An 18,200-nucleotide genomic window follows, 5' to 3' on the forward strand; every position below is an offset into this window, starting at 1 on the left:
TTTACCAATAAATAAAGTTATTGTTGCAAGAAACTCGGCTGCACCCGACAAGTCAATTTTTTTCATCAAGACACTAACACACTGTTGAGGGTTTTCTCTCTCTCTCTCTCTCTCTCTCTCTCTCTCTCTCTCTCTCTCTCTCTCCCCCTCTCTCCCTCCCCCACCCCACCCCCTCCAATGATCTTCCTGTAAGTTTTCTCTAACCCTTATCATGAAAATAATTGCTTATTTTTCTGTTATACACAATTTTTCTTTTCTAATCTGAAGGTGACCTTTGCAAGTCTTATTGGCAATATTTGACCACCATGCTGAGAGAAAACTATTTACTGTTACTTTACATTTAAATCACTGGAATTATTTGAGTGTATGAACAAGTTTTTAGTAGCTGATGCTCTATGGACCACAAATCTCCTGGTGAACTGTGGGAAATAACCCAAAGCTGGATGACAACTCTGAGTGACCTCAGTCATTACTATCGGAGAGAAAATTATCATCAAACTCACTACAAATAATGTATGTCTAGTTAATTCTGGATAACTTCATTAATATTACCTACTTTATGAAAATTATGGTATTTACCACTGGTGGCCTTTAAACTGTTGATTGGTCAAAGCAAATTTCTCCCTCACTAAAAGAATATTTGTTAATTTATGTGTTGTCTGCATTTTTTAAGTTCAAAAGATTTGGTTGAAAGGTGATTAAAGTGAATTGCATTGGTGAAAATTACATTTATTCATAGTATAATTTTTACAGTAAGTATCACATGTATATATAAATGCTTAGGTTCCCTAATATGACTTCATCTATTGTATAGTATAAATGGCTGCAGTATTAAACCATGAAAGCCCCATTCAAGTATTTGAATACTTTCAACAAAATTTGGGCTTATCGTATACCCATAGCATGACGGCCTCCATCCACGGGCAAACTTGCACCAGTAATAAAGCTTGCAGTATCACCGGCTAGGAAAGCTATTGCTTCAGCCACTTCCTCAGGTTTCCCTACACGACCAAGAGCATGTGTTTCTTTGCTACGTTCTAAAAATTTTGAGTAAGCTTCTTCATCCAAACCACCCCGTTTCTGCAGCTCTGTTAGTGTCACTCCAGGATTGACACTGTTAACACGAACCTGTTTGGCTGCCAATTCCAAAGCAATACACCTTGTAAACTGATCCACTGCAGCTTTAGACATATTGTATGCCAGTACTCCAGGAAATGATCGTATACCATTCACACTTGATACATTGACTATACTGCCTTTTGTTTTTATAAGATGGGGAACTGCTAACATAGTAATGTGGTACATAGACCTAACATTTGTATTGAAGATTCGGTCATATTGATCTAATGATGTATTCTCAATACTTCCAGTCTCTATAATACCAGCATTATTCACTAAAACATCAAGTTTGCCGTAATGTTTTAATGTTGCTTCTACAATATTTTTTGTATCATTTTCATTGGTGATGTCCCCAGTCTGCAAAAATGGTTGAGGATGCTCAGGAAGAACCTCACAGGACTTTGCCACTTTTTTCAGGTTTTCCTCATTTCGGCCTGTTAAAGAAAGAGAAGCTCCAAGCCGTGATAAGTGTATTGCTGTCGCTGCACCAATTCCAGAACTAGCACCTGTAATTAAAACCACTTTGCCACTGAATGCCATGTCTGAAAAGAAATGAAAATCTGTTATCAGTCACTGTATTTTACTTGAGACTCTAATTTTACTTACATAAATCTTATTTGAAAATCTTGATGACCATTACAGTTATACACCTTACTCTTGTCACACTTAAATTGAACACTGTGGATAGTGTTCATTCTCAGCAGTAACGCTATCTCAACATTGTACAACTTCTTTGTGTTTCATCCTAAAACCACCTATGCAGAATGGACTTTCCGCTAGACAGTATGATGCCATTTTCTTATTAGATCGTACAGTGGTTTCTTTTACACCATATCAGACAAAGAAGCTTGTACTCAGATTTTTATGTGATACTTGGCATTTGCAACATCTTTTAGTTGAATCCATATTTTACATGGTGCTGATCTACATTTCAACAAATGTAAAGTGTCATACTCACAATAACTCTAAATCTAGAGGCATACATTATAACTATACATTTCCCATCAAAGCAAAGTACATGCAATTTTTGTTCAACTATTAAACCTCAATTTTCTTTGCAATATAGTAACTACATTGTAGCTAAATACAGGGATTGGACAAAAATGTGAACACCAAAAACACAACACATCGTGATGGCATTCAAAACAGCTTTCAGCCATTGTGGAATGGATAAGCACAGGTCCTGTATGGTTTTCAAGAGAATCTTACATAATTCTTCATGCAACATAATGCCAAGTTGAGGTAACGATGATGAGGGTGGATAGTGATCACACACTTTCTCTCCAAGATAGACCACAAAGGCTCAACAATATTGAGCTCTGGTGACTGACTGGTGGACAAGGGAGATATAATAGTTCATGCTGGTGCTCGCAAGACCAGTCACAGACAATGTGATCTGTGAGAACAGGGGCACTATCATCTTGGAACACAGCATCACTGTTGTGAACAAACACTGTACTATAGGATGGACCAGACCAGCCAAAATGGCCACATAATCATTGGTAGTAATGCATCCTTGCTGAGTAACTACAGGCCCATGGAATCCACAATATGGCTGCCTAAATCATAACCGTACCCACACCAGGTTTCACTCTTGGGACATAAACTTGGTCAGGAATTGGAAATACTGTGAAACAAGACTCATATGACAAAATTTCTTCGCATTTCAGATTTTATGTTTAGTCGTTAGGGGCATTTGCATCAATGATGAATGGTTTTGGAATTGTAGCTCACCCTACTGTTTCCTGCTTACAGAGCTCCCTTCGTGTGTTTTCATGCTGACAGTGTTCGCGAGTGCGACATTCAGTTCTGAAGTGATTTTTGTTTCTGTCATGCTCTTATATCTTTCACCACAATCTTCTTCAATGACCTTCCTTCACAATTTCTCATCACACACTTTTGTGCACGTTGTGAGTTAGCATATCATATTTTTGTGCTTTCCCTATATGCTGTATAAATCTTTGATATACCAAATACTTCAGCTATCTTGTTTATGGAAGCACCCACCATTCGAGCACTAACAGTCTGCCCATGTTCAAACTCACTTAGCTCCAACATTATGCACTCACAACTACACAGAGCACTGTGTTCTAACCACAACTATCCCTTGCAACATATTGGGGACATTGCACAAGTGCAATCAGTGGTCAAAAATGACATGTCCACCTGAGGCTTGGCTATCATTGGCATTTACGTTCACATGTGCATTTCTTGCAGTGTTTCTATTTTTTTGTCCAACCCCTATAGCTACAGAACTGCATACAGGAAAGCAAATTTGTGGTATCATCATGACGAAGATACAGTGACACAAATGCTTCAAATTATAGTACTTACATCAGCCCGATCATGAAAAAGTTTTTTTAAATTTTGTTTGGTAATGTGTTTCAGTCTATAATGATCATCTTGACATCAGTCTGTGTTAATAGAAATGACAGCTTTTATATAATTACACTATCAGGGACTTGATCTGATGATGATCATTACTGATTAAATTGATTATAAAATATTTTGAATATAATAGAGGGAAACATTCCACGTGGGAAAAATATATCTAAAAACAAAGATGATGTGATTTACCAATCGAAAGTGCTGGCAGGTCGATAGATACACAAACAAACACAAACATTTTGTGTGTATGTTTGTGTGTCTATCGACCTGCCAGCACTTTCGTTTGGTAAGTCACATCATCGTTTTAAAATTTTTTTTTTTTAACTTGTGTCCAGAAACTTATGTGACACTGTTACATCAAACAGCTTGTATGTAAGAATCTGTAGCATAACATGGAATACCAGCTGCTGTGTTATACCTGTCAGATAATCCTCCAGAAACAACACATTCTTACAAACTTGGTTCTTGTTGCCACGAGATAAGTGGTCCTTTAGCAATGCAAGGGGCTGGGCCTCTCAAACCAGTTATTGCATTCAAAGGGAGCCTTAGTTTTAATTCAGTTTCCTTTTCTGTTCTATGCAGTGCATGATCTTATACAAAGAGTGTGAATCTCTTTTTGTATACTTCAGTGTACAGCAAGGGACCCCAATTTTTTGTGCAAAAAACAACAGACCTCATGGCACAAAAGTAAGTGGTGACACTGACCGGAGAGGCAAATGGTTGTGGAATCACTATGACCTAGCACGAGTCATCAACTCCTGCAGAGCTAGTTTACTCATATTAACTACTCTGCGTTTCAAAACATCATTCCTTTGTCGCTCAGATAGTCTGAAATGGGGTTGAGTCTGACCCTGAATTTTGGTGAATTCAACATTGAAAGTTGCGCAGACAAATCACATACAGGAACACTACTGTTAATGAATACATTTAACTACACGGCAACAGCAAGAAACACACCTAAATTTGAGGCCCAGAAGAAAGTGCATGACGATACATCCTAAAGGTAGTTGAACACTGAGATTTCAAAACCAACTCATAATCAGATAAAAATCTTAAACACAGGGCGAGATCAACACCTACCTTATTTCTTTTATTAACATTTCTAAATAAGAGAAGATGATCTGAATGAGACTACTACTGGTAATTCGATTCCAGTAACTGCATACCATTCTGATACAAAAATATATAGAATGAAAAATGGCAGATGCCTGATCACATTATTAAAAATCTAGAATAGGGACACCACCAGCCAGAGGGCTTTTTCGGGTCAGCTGAACCTACTGATACCCTATGTTGCTTTCTTCCCGTAACATAATGACATTCTGGATGTGCCACCATAGGTTTTTTGTTGTTGTTGTTGTTGTCTTCAGTCCTGAGACTGGTTTGATGCAGCTCTCCATGCGCGCACAACAAAAGGGAACAGATTGACAAACTGCATTTGTGTCTGTATTAGTTTTTGAAATGTAGGTTGTGGTGATAGACTGATCTATAGCATAGCCCAATGTATAGGATAGGTCGGAAGGTGACAGGTTGTGAGTTGTCACAGCAAACAAATTTGAACATGAACTCATAGATGTGGTGGCATACCATTCTGTGGTGTAGACTGAGTACTAAGTCAGATTCAAAGCTGACAGTTCGGTTGGGTGTTGGCTAGCAACATTGAATTCTTCAATTAATTCACTTTTATCCATACAGTACATATGGCGGCAAAGTGCATGTTTCTTGTAACCACCGGGCAGCTACTGGAAACCTTGACAGGTGAGAAAGTGTGATGTGTTTTGTTAGTAGCGCAACTCATAGTTACAAACCACACCTGTCTGCTGCTCTCGTCATGGGTACTTAAATCAGCTGTTTGGACATCTTCTTGAGTTACCACTAAATGTAATAATGACTCCTGCCAACATTATTCAGCAAAACAAGCAAGTAATGGCATTGCCCCTGTTCTAGATTCATACCCAGCTTTATAATCGGTTAACATGAAATGCAAATCACTTAGAGACAGCTCACAGTAAATCAGTAATGGGAATATGTTTCCCTTGCAAATGCTGTGAACAATATATTTGGATAAAGAGGAACATGTGATACTAGTCGATGGCTTTGACAAGTGACATTGAAAACATGTGACAAATGTTGTAAACAACATGACAATAATAATATGATATCAGTGGTGATTTTTTCCAAAGGGACTAAGCACAGATAACTTTTTACCACAACCAGGTTTTTTGCTCTCTCATCCATTGGCTTTGCCAACTTTCAACCAAACTGTCAGCCTTCGGATTATGCTAGGCATCCTGGCAGGGTGGGTGGGGACCAGGAAGGACTCAGGGTATTGTATCAATCCTTCTAACCAACATCTACATCTACATCCATACTCCACAAGCCACCTGACGGTGTATGGCGGAGGGTACCTTGAGTACCTCTATCGGTTCTCCCTTCTATTCCAGTCTCATATTGTTCGTGGAAAGAAGGATTGTCGGTATGCCTCTGTGTGGGCTCTAATCTCTCTGATTTTATCCTCAAGGTCTCTTCGCGAGATATACGTAGGAGGGAGCAATATACTGCTTGACTCCTCGGTGAAGGTATGTTCTAGAAACTTCAACAAAAGCCCGTACCGAGCTACTGAGCATCTCTCCTGGAGAGTCTTCCACTAGTCGATGGCTTTGACAAGTGACATTGAAAACATGTGACAAATGTTGTAAAGAACATGCAGTCTTTTACTGAAACTGAGCCAGTGGGACTCACTTCACCTGTTTTGGGGAAACGTGTTTTGTCCAGTCAGAAGGCGGCATATGCAAAAGGGAAGGGGTCTATTAATCGTCGGCAGTTCAAACGTATAACGAAAATGGCAACAATGTGTGTGCCTGGGGGCCTCACACAACATGTCAAAGAGGCAATTCCAGCAGCCACTGAGGGAACAGGGTGCAATCAACAGCAGATTGTGGCTCATGTTGGAACAAATGATGCCTGTTGTCTGGGCTCTGATGTCATTCTTGGTTCATTCCAGTGAGTGGCGAAGAGCGGAAGGTCTGAACCGGAGACTTTGAAAGTACTGTGACAAGCAAAGCTGTGACTTCCTGGGATATATATATAGCGACCCTCCATCCAATCCATATAATGATAGTTGTAGGAAACCCAGAAGTATCAGTGTAAGATCGAAAGAAATGTCTCCCACAGGTGAGAGTATTAAAATCCTAATGGTAAACTGCCGAAGCATTTGCAACAGAGTGCCAGAAATTCAAGTGCTTATTAAAAGTGGTGAAGCTCAGATAATGATTAATGGAAAATCTCATATAAAGATGTGAAACAAATACTAACAAAGAGATAGAGGGGCTGGCCAGTACTTACCTCAGCTCAGTACAGCCAAAAGTTACACAGAACAGAACAGGAAATTTACATTCCTAGCTTTCGGAACTTCATTCCTTCATCAGGGAGGAACAAAGTTCCGAAAGCTAGGAATGCAAAATTTCTGTTCTGTTTTGTGTAACTTTCAGCTGTACTGAGCTGAGGTAAGTACTGGCCAGCCCCTCTATCTCTTTGTTAGTATTTGAAGCTCAGATAATACTAGGTACAGGAAGCTAGTTGACACCTGAAATTTATAACAGTAGAATTTTTGGAGAAAATTTAAGGGTATATCAAGAGGATAGGCAAATAGGAAATCGAGGTGGTGTATTTGCACAGTAGACAAGAATCTAAAATCCACCAAGGTAGAAATTGAAGCTGCATGTGAGATTGTTTGGGCAAGACTCAGTATCGAGGGTGGCCATAAAATGATAATTGGATTCTTCTATTGCCCATCAGACTCATCTCAGGGTGTAACTTAAAACTTTAGAGAAAACCTCAGTTCATAAGTTCTCCGATCATACTATAATCATTGGTGGAGACTTTAATGTCCAACAGTCAACTGGGAAAATTACAGGTTTGTTAGTGGTGGGCGTGATAAGACATCCTGTGAAACTTCAATAAACGCCTTCTCTGAAAACTATACAGAACAGATAGTTAGAAACCCCACTCACGATCGAAATATATTGGATCTAATGGCAAGAAACAGACCTAACCTTGTTGAGGATATCCTCTTCAGGATCAGTGACCACGACACGGTTGTGGCAACAACTATTACCAAAGTACAAAAGACAACTACAACAAAAGGAAAGGTATGTATGTTCAGTAACTTAGACAAAAAATCAGTAATGTATTATCTTAATGAGGAACTCGAAATTTTCAGCACAGGGCAGAAGCAAGCTGAGGAACTCTGGCTCAAGTTTAAAAGAATAGTTGACCTTGTACTGGACAGGCATGTACCCAGTACAACAGTTCATAATGGAATGGAATCTCATGCTATACAGTCACTGTAAAGATACTTCTAAAGCAATAAGTGCAAAGGAGAACGTATAGCTATAGGTAAAGAGATGCTGAATGAAATGCATTTGTCTGTCAAGACAGCAATGTGTGGTGCCTTCAATGATGACCACAGCAGAATATTGTGAAGTAACCTTTCACAGAACCCAAAAAAATTCTGGTTGTATATAAAGGCTGTTAGTTTCACCAAAATTAGTGTCCAGTCCCTAATGAGACACAAACTGAAACCAAGGGTAGCAAAGCAAAAGCTGAAACGCTTAACTCCATTTTCAAATGTTCCTTTATCAAGGAAAACTGAGGAAAATTGTCCCAACTGAATCCTCATACAACTGAAAAGATGAATGAAATAAGTATTAGTGTTAGTGGTGTTGAGAAACAGTTGAAATTGTTAAAACTGAACAAAGTCCAGGGCCTGATGGAATTCTGTCAGTTTTATACTGAATTTGCAGTTGAGGTAGCTCCTCCTCCAATTATAATCTATCATAGATCCCTTGAACAGAAAACAATGTCCAGTTATTGTAAAAAGACACATCACACATGTCTACAAGAAGGGTAGCTAGAAGTGATCCATAAAACTACCGTCCAATGTCCTCGACATCAATTTGTTGTAGAATCTTAGAACATGTTCTCAGCTCAGACATTATGAGGTATCTGGAACAAAATGACCTCCGCAGTGCCAACCAGCATGGATTTTGAAAACATTAATCATGTGTAATCCCACTCACATTTTTCTCACATGATGTACTAATAGTTTTGCATCAAGGCAATCAGTTAGATGCTGTATTTGTTGATTACTGAAAAGCATTTGACGCAGTACCACATCTATGTTTATTGTCAAAAGTACAATCATATGGGATATCAACTGAAAGTTGTGACTGGATTGAGGATTTTTTGGTAGGGAAGATGCAGCATGTTATCTAGGATGGAGAGCATTTGTGAGATTAGGGTACTGTGTTTGGACCCTTGATGTTCACTTTGTATATTAATGACCTTGCAGACAATATTAATAGTAACATCAGACTTTTTGCAAATGATGCAGTTATCTATAATCCATAAATATTCAGTCAGATCTTCATAAGATTTCAAAGCTGTGCAGAGGCTGGCAACTTGCTTTAAATATTCAGAAATGTAAAATTTTGCACTTCACAAAACAAAAAGACATACCCTATGACCATAATAACACAGAGTCACTGCTGTAATCGGGCAACTCATACAAATACCTAGGTGTAACACTTTGCAAGGATATGAAATGGAATGTTTACATAGGGTCAGTTGTGGGTAAAGCAGGTGGTAGACTTCAGTTTATTGCTACAATACTGGGGAAGTGCAAACAATCTACAAAGGATATTGCTTACAAATCGCTTGTGCAGCCCATTCTAGAATATTTCTCAAGTGTCGACAGGTGGAATCGGGTGCTTCTGTTGACCCAACATAACTACTACACTCAAGACTGCAATGTATTGTTGGAAACAGATTTCATCAATTAATAAAGGATTCCAAAAACTATGATTATGAAAACTAAAATTGCAATTTTCTCGCATGACATCCTAGAAGCCACAGATCAAGGCAGTCAGCTAGAAGTATTTCTCAAATTCCAAATAGCATTTTACTCAATACCAGACCGACACTTATTGTCAAAAGTACGCCCATACGGTCCTATCAAGCAAGATTTGTTACAGGACTGAAGATTTCGTGGTAGGGAGGATGCAGCATATTATCTTGGATGGAGGAAATGATGGCTGTAACTAAGTAACATTGCGTGTGTCCTAGGAGTCAGTCTTAAGTAAAGCAAGTGGCAGACTGGTTCATTGTTAGAATACTAAGGAAATGCAATTTATATACAAAGGAGATTGCTTACAATTCACTTGTGCAACCACCCTGTAATTGATATTGAACACATACAGTGAAGGGCAGTGGAAGTCACAGGTCTGTGCTCAAGAAACCACACAAATGATCCATGGAACACAAAACTAACTAGTTTGAAAATAGACATAACTGTCCTGAGAAAGCCTATTTATAAAGCAAACAACAACAAACTATAAATGATGAATCTAGGAATATCCTACAATTCCTTACAAATCACTCCCATGGGGAACGTGAGAATAATATTACATTAATTAGAGCATGCATGTGGGCATGTAAACAGCCATTCTTCCCACATTCCATACATGAATGGGACAGGAAGAAGCCCAATAATTGGTACAATGGGGAGTAGGCCTACCCTATGCCATGCATTTCACAGTGGTTTGGAGAGTAGCCTATGGATGTAGATATTGATACTGTGAGGCTGTGGTTAACATTCCCAAATGCTTAAACAGATGCTTGCAACATGTGTATGTGTAAACCTCACACACAGTTCTAATGGCTTTCTTTTGTGCAATGAATACGGCAATGAAAAAGCAAAATTTGCTCTAGTGATAACATGCTACAGACACTTTTCAAAAGTGCATATTTCACAAATGGAGCAAGGGAAAGTTTAATATGAGGAATGAATAGAATAGATTTACTTTAATTAACCTACAGGACCGCAGCTTTGAAGAAAAAAAGCAAAAAGGCTATTAATATTTTGGGCAGCACCTAGTAATGCCATAGTTGAATACGTTGAGTAATAAAGTTGCTGATGTCCGGTAAATGAGCAAACGGGTAGAACCAATGCCTGTTTCACAACAAGCACTAGGCCTACAGTACCTGGCCATAACAAAAATTCATTTTTTGCATTACAATGAATACGGAAAAAATGGAATTTCCATTTTGCTGTCAAACAACAATATCGCTTTTCATCGTTTTTCATTCGCACAATTTTCAAGGTCGGGCTCGAGTAGTGTAAAAGGGGCAAGAATGTGACAATCCATGCGGCTCTTTATTTTGTAAATACGTTGCTCGACTCTTAACAATTTCCTTGCGCGGTGAAATTGTGAAATGCTAACAACCCACTTGCCTCTAACAGAACTGACATGCAAACGTTGAAATTCCACGAAGACTCTGGAGTTCGAAAGCTGTTTACACACTTAGCACGTGTATCACACTGATATTGTGATAACAGCCCTACAGTACAGTTCTCACTTCTCAGTTTCGATATACAACAACGTATATATAGATCTATGAGCATTCAAAATCATATTTATATTTATTTGTACTAAATGTGTGACTTTACTCGTTTCGTTCTCATTGCTTTCTTCATAAATAGGAGAAAGAAGCAAAATTGGGCTAAAAGACCCATCACAGAAAAGCTGATACAAACGAACAATCAGTATGACTTCTAACCGTCAGTGTATATTTCTACCAATTACTAATTTTGTTTCAAATGGCAGCTGCTCCAATCACTTTGATTATTTTCTACTAAAGCCAACAGTTTCATTATCTCTGTGGTTTCTAGTTACAATGTCAGTTGTCTTTCCACCTGACTCTGACTTGTGACTATCCTTTAATTTCATTGGCCATGGAGAGAGGTTGTGGCGACAGATTTAAGTAGAAGAATGCCAGGCGTATTCAAATATCTTGACATTTCAGCGTAAACCTGCCATATTGAATTAAACTTCCATTGCTATTGTAGAGTAGCATAGTCCAGACTCTTGGGCTATGTTGATGATTAATTTTTGTTAGATTTATAACACAGTACCCGTGTAGTATTTCGTGTACCTTCTTAGCTTTCATTGTTGTGAAATTTGATTGCTGAATGTGTGTTGAAGTCCATTGTCTAGGAGCGATTTTGACGTGTTTGGGTCTGCAAGAACTAACGGTAGCAAGCAGGTAAGTACTTTTTGCGTCTGCGGGACCCAGAGTAGCACTTGTGGTATCTTTTTTCGTAACATAAATACGATTTTAGCACACATTCAATACGTTGAATCCGGCTGTTTATTTCAGAAGAGAACTAAAATGGATGAGAGAGAAGATCCATGTAACTATAGACTGCTAAATGAAATGGCTAGTGAAGAATCAGGTGAAGAAAGTGTAAACTCAGGCTTTGAACTATATGGTGAACACAATACAGAAAGTGGGCGTGACTGGTACAAATCAGAACAATAGTAATTTTTTTTTGTAAGGACGAGCATACTAAACGGAAGAAAGACACTCCTAATAATCGTATGAAGGCTATTTTATTTTATTAAAAAAATCAATCAGTCAATCCATGAATCCTTGATGCGAGTGTATCATTAGGATGTAGAATGTGTCAGATTATTACAATAATAACCATATGCAAATGGTCATGAAAATTACAGTCTAAATCATATGTAAAAAGATACACAAGATTCAAGTGTTCAAATAACAACGTAGATTGTAATAGTAATGATGCTTGCACAAACAAATTACAAGGCATACATATTCACATAAAAAGCATTGTCGGCAATTGATATACCAATACTACATCTACATCCATACTCCGCAAGCCACCTGACGGTGTGTGGCGGAGGGTACCCTGAGTACCTCTATCGGTTCTCCCTTCTATTCCAGTATCGTATTGTTCGTGGAAAGAAGGATTGTCGGTATGTTTCTGTGTGGGCTCTAATCTCTCTGATTTTATCCTCATGGTCTCTTCGCGAGATATACGTAAGAGGGAGCATTATACTGCTTGACTCTTCGGTGAAGGTATGTTCTCGAAACTTTAACAAAAGCCCGTACCGAGCTACTGAGCGTCTCTCCTGCAGGGTCTTCCACTGGAGTTTATCTATCATCTCCGTAACGCTTTCGCGATTACTAAATGATCCTGTAACGAAGCGCGCTGCTCTCCGTTGCATCTTCTCTATCTCTTCTATCAACCCTATCTGGTACGGATCCCACACTGCTGAGCAGTATTCAAGGAGTGGGCGAACAAGCGTACTGTAATCTACTTCCTTTGTTTTCGGATTGCATTTCCTTAGGATTCTTCCAATGAATCTCAGTCTGGCATCTGCTTTACCAACGATCAACTTTATATGATCATTCCATTTTAAATCACTCCTAATGCGTACTCCCAGATAATTTATGGAATTAACTGCTTCCAGTTGCTGACCTGCTATTTTGTAGCTAAATGATAAGGGATCTATTTATCTATGTATTCGCAGCACATTACACTTGTCTACATTGAGATTCAATTGCCATTCCCTGCACCATGCGTCAATTCGCTGCAGATCCTCCTGCATTTCAGTACAATTTTCCATTGTTACAACCTCTCGATACACCACAGCATCATCTGCAAAAAGCCTCAGTGAACTTCCGATGTCATCCACCAGGTCATTTATGTATATTGTGAATAGCAACGGTCCTATGACACTCCCCCTGCGGCACACCTGAAATCACTCTTACTTCGGAAGACTTCTCTCCATTGAGAATGTCATGCTGCGTTCTGTTATCTAGGAACTCCTCAATCCAATCACACAATTGGTCTGATAGTCCATATGCTCTTACTTTGTTCATTAAACGACTGTGGGGAACTGTATCGAACGCCTTGCGGAAGTCAAGAAACATGGCATCTACCTGTGAACCCGTGTCTATGGCCCCCTGAGTCTCGTGGACGAATAGCGCGAGTTGGGTTTCACACGACCGTCTTTTTCGAAACCCATGCTGATTCCTACAGAGTAGATTTCTAGTCTCCAGAAAAGTCATTATACTCGAACATAATATGTGTTCCAAAATTCTACAACTGATCGACGTTAGAGATATAGGTCTATAGTTCTGCACATCTGTTCGACGTCCCTTCTTGAAAACGGGGATGACCTGTGCCCTTTTCCAATCGTTTGGAACGCTACGCTCTTCTAGAGACACACCGCTGCAAGAAGGGGGGCAAGTTCCTTCGCGTACCCTGTGTAAAATCGAACTGGTATCCCATCAGGTCCAGCGGCCTTTCCTCTTTTGAGCGATTTTAATTGTTTCTCTATCCCTCTGTCGTCTATTTCGATATCTACCATTTTGTCATCTGTGCGACAATCTAGAGAAGGAACTACAGTGCAGTCTTCCTCTGTGAAACAACTTTGGAAAAAGACATTTAGTATTTCGGCCTTTAGTCTGTCATCCACTGTTTCAGTACCATTTTGGTCACAGAGTGTCTGGACATTTTGTTTTGATCCACCTACCGCTTTGACATAAGACCAAAATTTCTTAGAATTTTCTGCCTGACTCACACTACATTTCACTTCGCATAATTTTTGTTTGTCTGCAAGGCTTTGGCTATGTTTATGTTTTCTGTAAAGTTCCCTTTGATTCCGCAGCAATTTTCTAACTCGGTTGTTGTACCACGGTGGCTCTTTTCCATCTCTTACGATCTTGCTTGGCACATACTCATCTAACGCATATTGTACGATGGTTTTGAACTTTGTCCACTGATCCTCAACACTATCTGTACTTGAGACAAAACTTTCGTGTTGAGCCGTCAGGTACTCTGAAATCTGCTTTTTGTCACTTTTGCTAAACAGAAAAATCTTCCTACCCTTTTCAATATTTCTATTTACGGCTGAAATCATTAATTCCGTAACCGCTTTATGATCGCTGATTCCCTGTTCTGCGTTAACTGTTTCAAATAGCTCGGGTCCGTTTGTCACCAGAAGGTCTAATATGTTATCGCCACGAGTCGGTTCTCTGTTTAATTGCTCAAGGTAGTTTTCAGATAAAGCACTTAAAAAATTTCACTGGATTCTTTGTCCCTGCCACCCATTATGAACGTTTGAGTCTTCCAGTCTGTATCCGGCAAATTAAAATCTCCACCCAGAACTATAACATGGTGGACAAATCTACTCGAAATATTTTCCAAATTATGCTTCAGGTGCTCAGCCACAACAGCTGCTGAGCCAGGGGGCCTATAGAGACATCCAATTACCATGTCTAAGCCAGCTTTAACCGTGACCTTCGATCAAATAATTTCACATTTCGGATCTCCGTCAATTTCCTTCGATACTATTGCACTTCTTATCGCTATAAACATGCCTCCCCCTTCACTGTCCGGCCTGCATGAGCATCTAGGCCGTACTTACCCATAATTCTGTTGACTCTCTTTTGTGTAATAAAGACTTTATTTCCTTGGGTCTGGTTTCCCCAGAACATGATGCCATATAGTGTAAGTGAATGGAGATATCCAAAAGTATGCAGCTTTAACTGTTTTCAAGTCACAAAAGATGAAATTGAGCAAACGACAGATGCTGGGCAATTCAGTCTTTTACACAGGTCAATGATGTGATCTGAGCAGTTTAGAGTGTTGTTAACGTGTAATCCCAGGAACTTGGAAGACTCAACTCTCAATATTTCTTTGTCACGTTTTATTTCGGTATATTCCAATTTTATGTTTGCTGTTTGAAATTAAATGATCTGAGTATCATTAACATTGAGGGACAGATCATTAGAGCCCGCATCTCGTGGTCGTGCGGTAGCGTTCTCGCTTCCCACGCCCGGGTTCCCGGGTTCGATTCCCGGCGGGGTCAGGGATTTTCTCTGCCTCGTGATGGCTGGGTGTTGTGTGATGTCCTTAGGTTAGTTAGGTTTAAGTAGTTCTAAGTTCTAGGGGACTGATGACCAAAGATGTTAAGTCCCATAGTGCTCAGAGCCATTTGAAGATCATTAGAAGACTGCAGTTTGGTACTTTCTCTATCACAATGGTTGCATCATCTGCAAATAGGTTGAAGTGTGCTTTTGTGACATTCAACATGGCAGATCATAAATAAAGATTAGAAAAAGTAAGGTACTAAGCACCTAGCTCTGTGGTACTCCATATTTCACTGTGCCCCAGTCAGAGCAGGCAGATGCGACTGCAGAATTATTCAATACTACCTTCTTTTATACAGATATGATTCAAGCCACATCCCTACTTAACCATATAATCCAAAGTTCTCAGGCTTCTTAAATAGAGTTTTGTAATCTACACAGTCGAATGCTTTAGACAAATCACAAAAGATTCCAACTGGTGACATTTTATTCTTTATGTATTTGATGAGTTGTTGACAAATGAGAAAATGGCGGGTTCAATTTAAATGCTCTTTTAGAATCCAAATTGATTTTTTATTATGGATGTTATGTTTATTAAGATGACCCTTGCTTCTCTTGAACATTAGTGGCTCTGTGGTTTTAAAAAGACTTGTTAGCAATGAATTTGGCCAGTAGTTGGAAACTTCAGCTTTATCACCTATTTTAACAGTGGCTTAACAATTACTTTTTTGAGTGTATTGGGAACAATACCTTCATTTTTAGATTCATTAAATATGTCACAGAGAATTTGAAGAATATATTTGCAGCATTGCTTCAGTACTTTCATAGACATATTATTCACTACAGTGGAATTTTTATATTTCAATGGCATATTACCTTTCAGTCTCATCGGTAGTAATATAAGGTATATGCATCAGACTAATTTTGTTCTGGACTGCTTTTTTAAGCAGGTTCATGGCTTCAACCACAGATCCTTTATAACCTATTTGATCCGTTGCTGCCAAAAAATGGTTGTTCAAGATATTGGCAACTATACCACCTGCATTTACCATGTTTCTATTATGACACACTTCGTTACTGTCTGTATCTTCCGAATACTTTACATTTTATCTCATATTGCGGGTGTGAGGGAAATTGCAAAGGATAAAAAGACAAATAGCAATATGGCGATTATTTTTAGCTGATGAAATAATGGTTGAAATAGTGACTGTAATAACCTGTGCATTAATGCTGCTAATTCTAGATGCTCTTCTTCTCAACCGAGCGAGGTGGTGCAGTGGTTAGACACTGGACTCGCATTCGGCAGGACGACGGTTCAATCCCGCGTTCGGCCATCCTGATTTAGGTTTTCTGTGATTTCCCTAAATCGCTCCAGGCAATTGCCGAGATGGTTCCTTTGAAAGGGCACGGCCGACTTCTTTCCCCATCCTTCCCTAATCCAACGAGACCGATGACCTCGCTGTCTGGTCTCCTTCCCCAAACAACCCAACCCAACCCAACTCTTCTTCTCAGTCCTTTATTCATGAGAGAGAATTGAAATGGAAGCTATTATTTGTCTGATATATTTGGATGGAATATACAAGGCTGGCAAGGTAAATTTAGAAAAATTGGCAAAGTGTCTGAGATCTGATGGTAATTCAACTAGGTCCAACAGATGAAAAGAGGATAAATTGACTCCTATATGAAATATTTTTTATTTATTTCCAAAAGACTGCATGACACACTATTCTCTTGGAGAATATGTGACTGTGGATGAAATACTTGTAAAATTTCAATGACGATGTAGTTTCCAAATGTATTTTCCTTCCAAACCTGGCAATTATTGAATGAAGGTGTTCAATCTAACTGACAGTGCAACAGCTGACACCTGAAATTTGAAAGTTTATTTAGAAGAGCAACCAAATGTGCTGTATAACTTTGTAACTATCGTGAAAACATTGTGAAATCATATTTCCAAAACATCAAGAAACATAAACATGTATAATTGGTTTACAAGCTATGAACTGAAGGATCATCAACTAACAGTTTTGGGAACACTAATAAAGAAATTCCCCCAGAATTTGTGAAAACAAGGGTGAGCTGCTTTTACAAGCATATTTGGCTTCCAGATAGATTGCAGAATAGTTAGTTATTTACCAAGGAAAAGCAAGTGCGTAATTCTAATGAGCACTATGCACAGTGACAAAAAATACAGAAACACCTGGAGAAGGAATGAACACTGAGATGATAACACTGTATAATATTCCTAAAGGAGAAGTAGATGTAGTGGACAAGAGATGTGTGACATGTGATGAAGCAAGAATGACTACAAGACGGCTTTTGGCCTTATTCCTTTGCTTACTGAATGTGACAAGTATATAGAGTCTTGTAATTTTCTGAGTTAACTACCAGTGGGAGATGAACAGAAGAGACTTTCTGAAATCACTTGGAAGACTCTAATCAAAGACCAATTACTACAGAGGGTTGGCAATAAGCATATCAACCAACCTCCCAAAAAACCTCTGAACTCAAGCATCAAGAAGTTGAATGTGTGAAGGAAAGTACGGTGTCTAAAAGAGGAAGATGCTTTGGGTGTAAAGAGAGTAAAACTCGATATGTTTCTTAGAAATGCGCTAAGTTTATGTGTTTAAACATTCCAACTTCATTTGCAAAGATTGTATGTAGTAGCCTAATGTGTCAAAAAGACATTTGGATGCAATATTGTAAATAGAAATTGTGGAGACACTTAGTTTACTTGCTGAGATTTATTAGATAGTATTTATTTAACTTTCAATATCTCATTGATATTTTCTTACGTTTTATTGCTCTACTTAATTGTCAGTACACAGTTCTTGTTAGATAATAGAATAGTGTTAACTAGATTTCTACTTTGTTCATATAAAATCACCCTTTGTATTCAGTTTTGTTCTTGAAGTTAAATTTAAGAATTTTTTTCTCAATTGTAGAAG

General features: G+C 38.7%; 1 protein-coding gene across 3 annotated transcripts; it reads right to left on the minus strand.

The window, feature by feature from the left end:
• Window positions 1-713: 713 nt before the first annotated feature.
• LOC126484398 (3-oxoacyl-[acyl-carrier-protein] reductase FabG-like) lies at window positions 714-11,527 on the minus strand. Of its 3 annotated transcripts, none has more exons than XM_050107899.1 (2): window positions 11,503-11,527; window positions 714-1,661 (listed from the first exon to the last, which is right to left on the minus strand). In XM_050107899.1, exon 2 carries the CDS (start codon window positions 1,657-1,659, stop codon window positions 886-888), a length of 774 nt encoding a protein of 257 aa, XP_049963856.1. In that variant the 5' UTR covers window positions 1,660-1,661; window positions 11,503-11,527; the 3' UTR covers window positions 714-885. The 3 variants fall into 3 exon arrangements, with proteins under 3 accessions (XP_049963856.1, XP_049963855.1, XP_049963854.1); XM_050107898.1 differs by lacking the exon at window positions 11,503-11,527 and adding an exon at window positions 11,128-11,262; XM_050107897.1 differs by lacking the exon at window positions 11,503-11,527 and adding an exon at window positions 10,802-10,937.
• Between the last annotated feature and the right edge of the window lie 6,673 nt (window positions 11,528-18,200).

This window comes from Schistocerca serialis, chromosome 6, assembly GCF_023864345.2.
Source record: "Schistocerca serialis cubense isolate TAMUIC-IGC-003099 chromosome 6, iqSchSeri2.2, whole genome shotgun sequence".
Taxonomy (NCBI): domain Eukaryota; kingdom Metazoa; phylum Arthropoda; class Insecta; order Orthoptera; family Acrididae; genus Schistocerca; species Schistocerca serialis.

Coding starts and splice junctions, on each gene's coding strand:
- LOC126484398 (XM_050107899.1), bottom strand. CDS start 1,659: ATGGCATTCAGTGGCAAAGTGGTTTTAATTACAGGTGCTAGTTCTGGA.